Consider the following 5,606-nt stretch of genomic DNA (forward strand, 5'->3'; position numbering starts at 1 on the left):
AAGGCTACCCCCACAAACCCATATCATACTGGGATTAACGGCTACAGGCGTCACAATCACCACATCCCAAATTGAAACTAATAAAAGTGGACCCGTAGTCTTGTGGGTGGAAGTAGCATAGTGGGTACCACAGTTTCCTATGAACCAGAACACCCAGGTTCAAACCACGTTTACAAGCATTGGGTCCCGGAGCAAGGCACCAAATCCAGAGTGTCTCCAGGGGGACTGTCCCTGTAACTAAGGCACCTGAGAAGTGCCAGAAATGCAAATTGGGTTTGCTTCAAAAAAGGAAAGACAGCAGACACTGATACACAATCCATTTCAGCATTTATTTTGTCTTAAAAACAGAACGGTCAAGAGACACAGGCTGGTCAATCTCTGATGAACACTGGTCCCACAGACACTTCTTTCTCCCATATGGAGTCTGGAAAAAGGACAAGCAACAGGGGGTTAAAACGTGTAATTTTGCTCAGCACAAACCCTAAAACATGCATACCATGTTCACATACCCGAGACAGAGGTCAGATCTCTTGCCTTCCTGGACCCACAAGTGCCATCACAGCAGCTACACAGTTGGTCCTCTCCACCCGCACCAGCCCACCTTCATACAAAGATCAGGTCCTGAATAAAAAGCACACGTGGGTGTTTTTTTTTTGTAATGCAGCCAGCTAGTCTAGACCTACTTCTGGCCAACAAAAGAACAGGCCTTGTGCTCAGCATCAGTGGGGGAAGCAGCCGCGGTTGCCTTCAGCACACAAGTAATGTACAGCTGTAACAAGAGAGAGGAGGGTCAAGCACCATGCAAAAGGTGATGGAACCAGGAGAGCAAAGGGCTTGCTTCAGACACATACAGAGCCAGTGTCACCCTGCTGAAACCTGAAAGCCTCCAGCTGGAACTGGAGCTTGAAATCCTGTGTACGTGGCAGGAAGCGAGAGGAGGAGCCAGTGAGCTTGGAATCCACCAGACACCTAGAAGAAATGAGGGTAAAATTAGAATACAGCACACTACAAACAAACCCATGAGGAAATTAAGCTGCACCTCACCCATGGTTTTGAATGAAGAGATAGCTGGGAGCAGAAGCTGCATAAGGATAAGGGGTAACCTGACAGGAATCAACAAACACCCGGAGGGGAACATGGTTGTACTGCTTGACAGAAGCCTCAAAATGGATGAGATCTCCCATGTAATACACGTTGGAAGGCCTCTCAAACTGCCAGTCATCTGAAAAGAAATGCAGTTTTAGTAAGAGCCTACAATGTGAAGGGAACAAACATGTACCTACCAGTCATGAGCTTGAGCGAGAACACCAAAAGCTCCTGTGCAATTTTAGTAGCAGCATATGGGATCCAGGCAGGCTGCAGGGCATTGCTACTCACGTTGTGAAGCCTGGTCACAAAGAAGAAACAGTTATTAAAAGTCATTGCTAAAAGAGAGGCATGGGAGAGCAATTAAGCTAGAGCTCACCTCAAATAGTGGCATTCAATGCCAATTACAGCTCCACTGGTCCTGACAATTGGAGCAGAAGTGTTGGAAGCTGCCGTTGGTAAGTAAGTCAGGGAAAAGGAATAAACCAGGGTATCGTTGGTCATCTGTATTGGAAGGGAGGCGGGGCAATAAAATTAAAGCCTCAATTGAAAAGAAACAAATTCTCGACCGAGAAGGAACCAGAACTCACCACTACTTGGCTGCCACAGGCCTGCAAATAAGACTGAAAATACAGCAGCTGAGCCACAGAATCTTCTCCAGTCACCCCACAGCCTCCTAGTGAGATGTCTGATGCCCGGATGAGCTCTCCAGAACCAAACAAGTCCTTCTTAACCTGCACGTGCACCATATTCTCGTCACAGGTAGCAGCCACGCTGCTGACAGATACCGGCTCCCTCAGCTGAAATTGCACTGGGGGTGAGGTGGGTTCCACTGGCATTTCAGGATACTTCCAGGTCAGCTCCTTAACTGGGCCAAGCAACTGCTGCTGAACACTGCCAGAATCTTGGAGTTGCCCAACTGTTCCCTGAGGCAAAGGAGCAAGAGGTGGACTGGCGGGAGCCTGAGGCGGCGGCATCCCGGGCACAAACGGGGGACTGGCGGGAACCTGAGGCGGCGGCATCCCGGGCACAAACGGGGGACTGGCGGGAACCTGAGGCGGCGGCATCCCGGCAAAACGGGGACTGGCCGGAACCTGAGGCATAACGGGCCACAAACGGGGGACTGGCCGGAACCTGAGGCGGCGGCATCCCGGGCACATACGGGGGGACTGGCCGGAACCTGAGGCGGCGGCATCCGGGCACATACTGGGGACTGGCCGTGAACCTGAGGCATAACGGGCACAACGGGGGGACTGGCCGGACCTGAGGCATAACGGGCACAAACGGGGGACTGGCCGAACCTGAGGCATAACGGGCACAACGGGGGACTGGCCGGAACCCTTGAGGCCGAGGCATAATAACTGGGCACAAACGGGGGACTGGCCGGAACCTGAGGCCGAGGCATAAACGGGCACAACGGGGGACTGGCCGGAACCTGAGGCCGAGGCATAACGGGCACAAACGGGGGACTGGCCGGAACCTGAGGCCGAGGCATAACGGGCACAAACGGGGGACTGGCCGGACCTGAGGCCGAGGCATAACGGGCACAACGGGGGACTGGCCGGAACCTGAGGCCGAGGCATAACGGGCACAAAACGGGGGACTGGCCGAACCTGAGGCCGAGGCATAACGGGCACAAACGGGGGACTGGCCGGAAACCTGAGGCCGAGGCATAACGGGCACAAACGGGGGACTGGCCGGAACCTGAGGCCGAGGCATAACGGGCACAAAACGGGGGACTGGCCGGAACCTGAGGCCGAGGCATAACGGGCACAAACGGGGGACTGGCCGGAACCTGAGGCCGAGGCATAACGGGCACAAACGGGGGACTGGCCGGAACCTGAGGCCGAGGCATAACGGGCACCAACGGGGGACTGGCCGGAACCTGAGGCCGAGGCATAACGGGCACAAACGGGGGACTGGCCGGAACCTGAGGCCGAGGCATAACGGGCACAAACGGGGGACTGGCCGGAACCTGAGGCCGAGGCATAACGGGCACAAAACGGGGGACTGGCCGGAACCTGAGGCCGAGGCATAACGGGCACAAACGGGGGACTGGCCGGAACCTGAGGCCGAGGCATAACGGGCACAAACGGGGGACTGGCCGGAACCTGAGGCCGAGGCATAACGGGCACAAACGGGGGACTGGCCGGAAACCTGAGGCGGCGGCATAACGGGCACAAACGGGGGACTGGCCGGAACCTGAGGCGGCGGCATCCCGGGCACAAACGGGGGACTGGCCGGAACCTGAGGCGTCGGCATCCCGGGCACAAACGGGGGGACTGGCCGGAACCTGAGGCGGCGGCATCCCGGGCACAAACGGGGACTGGCCGGAACCTGAGGCGGCGGCATCCCGGGCACAAACGGGGGAATGGCGGGAACCTGAGGCGGTGGCATCCCGGGCACAAACGGGGGACTGGCCGGAACCTGAGGCCGAGGCATAACGGGCACAAACGGGGGACTGGCCGGAACCTGAGGGATCCCGGGCACAAACGGGGGACTGGCCGGAACCTGAGGCGGCGGCATAAACGGGCACAAACGGGGGACTGGCCGGAACCTGAGGCGGCGGCATAACGGGCACAAACGGGGGACTGCCGGGAACCTGAGGCAAAAGCCCTGTAGGCACCTGAGGTGGATTTACAGCAGGCCATGGAAATGGTTGACCAGGAGCTTGACCTGGTACACCTTTAACACCTGACAAAACTGCACCCATGCAAACACCTACAACACCTCCCCACAGTATCGCTACTACTGACCACCAACCCATGATGCCACACTACAATCCCCATTGTGTGGGATGGCCACTTTTATAGGAAACGTTATTAGCACTAATGACCTTCTAGATCTGCTAAGTCTTGCACTCGGTAGATTACTAGTACCAGTTTTAAAAAGACTAGATTGGGGTCACCTGGAGTTCACTTATCTCAACTCGTTACCGCCAAAACCTTGAGCTGAATCAGGTGTGGCCTCACTCTGACCATTTTCAGTCATTTAACTTTATTAGATTGCTGATAGGTACATGTTTCACAAGGCTGATTGTAGTTCCAATTGTCTTCTGGTGAATGAATATTGTGTCTACCCAACTGTATGAAAATGAACATTTGAGAAGCATTAAATTGGACTAGTGTGAAAAGTCAATGCGAATGACTTAGTATGCAAAAAAGGAAACAATAAAAATGTCAAGTGATGAAATCAACGCAAGCAGTAATTCCATACAGTATCAACTCAAATCATGAGTACATTATTTTGATTCTTTTTTTGCCACTCCTGCTTCTCTCCCCTTTACAGAATTTAGATAGTCACCAGTCTTCTTTAAAATAGAAGCATTTCCCATAAGGTCTGCCTCAACTTACATTTACAGCATTTTTCAGGCGCCCTTATCCAGAGCGAATTACAATCAGTAGTTACAGGGACAGTCTCCCTGGAGCAACTTAGGGTTAAGTGTCTTGCTCAGGGACACAATGGTAGTAAGTGGGATATGAACCTGGGTCTTCTGGTTCGTAGTCGAGTGTGTTACCTACTAGGCTACAACCACCCCTTGAACCACCTCTTCTTCTGTGCAGAGGACATGCTCTTCATCAGACAAAGATTCAAAGAGACAAACTGCTGATCAAAGACAAGAAAACTTTTTTTTTCTCAGACACATTGTCAATATTTAAATCCATGCCAAAGACAAAGTTTTTATGTCAAACATTCCAGAACAGTAAACCTGTTTAGCCCAGGGCCTTTTTTGAATAGACATACCCAAAATTAAAAAGAGAATATCTCTGCAACTGCATTGCCTATTAGTATAATTTTTATAGGAAATCATATTGCTCCTGAAACTCCTCCAGAGTTTAGGAATCAGCATAGATGTCAACCGGGTCATAGAAAAATAAAGATGGAAAAGTGCAATTTTGCAGTGTTTTTGCCATCTGAGAGAGGTTGTAAAAGCAGTAATCCAATTCCTATATTAACTTATAGTAATAGATCCTAACAATAAACCTGCATTAAATATGTTGCTATGACAGCAACATTTGTCCATTTGTGCACATTGTTGACATTTTGGTGCCGTTTAAGATTTCTCAGGAACCTTTAAAACTATTTTTGTTTACTTTCTTCTGACTTTAGTCATTAATTCCAACTAATTACAGCAGTTTTGCGACTGTTTTGGAAACATCACATCATATGTATGTTCCCCATATGAGTGAAAGTGATTGTCATTGTGAAACACAGCACAGCACACGGTGCGTGTCCTCTGCATTTAACCATCACCCTTGGTGATTGTGTGGACACGGTGCTTTGCTCAGTGGCACCTTGGCGGTCTGGGGATTGGAAACCGCAACCTTCCGATTAGTGTAGCACTTCTTTACCCGCTTGGTCACCACTGTCCCGTAAGGCCGTCCAGCTGATTGGCAGCGTCCAGAATTCTGTTGCTTAGCCACGTCTCAGTAAAAACAAAGACGCAGCAGTCTCTATATTCCCGCTGGGTAGTCTGCTGAAGTTTGATGTAGTCCAGTTTAATGGATAGTTGGATGGAT

General features: G+C 51.5%; 1 protein-coding gene across 1 annotated transcript; it reads right to left on the reverse strand.

Annotated features, from left to right (window-relative positions):
- Positions 1–697: 697 nt before the first annotated feature.
- LOC114784235 (zona pellucida sperm-binding protein 3-like) lies at positions 698–1,979 on the reverse strand (the record flags this gene model as incomplete). The annotated part of the gene is made up of 6 exons (XM_028969466.1): positions 698–769; positions 852–969; positions 1,045–1,222; positions 1,284–1,387; positions 1,466–1,590; positions 1,677–1,979. Coding segments are annotated over 6 exons (900 nt in total), but the record flags the coding sequence as incomplete, so codon positions are not given.
- Between the last annotated feature and the right edge of the window lie 3,627 nt (positions 1,980–5,606).

This window comes from Denticeps clupeoides, unplaced genomic scaffold (genome assembly GCF_900700375.1).
Source record: "Denticeps clupeoides unplaced genomic scaffold, fDenClu1.1, whole genome shotgun sequence".
NCBI classification, from domain to species: domain Eukaryota; kingdom Metazoa; phylum Chordata; class Actinopteri; order Clupeiformes; family Denticipitidae; genus Denticeps; species Denticeps clupeoides.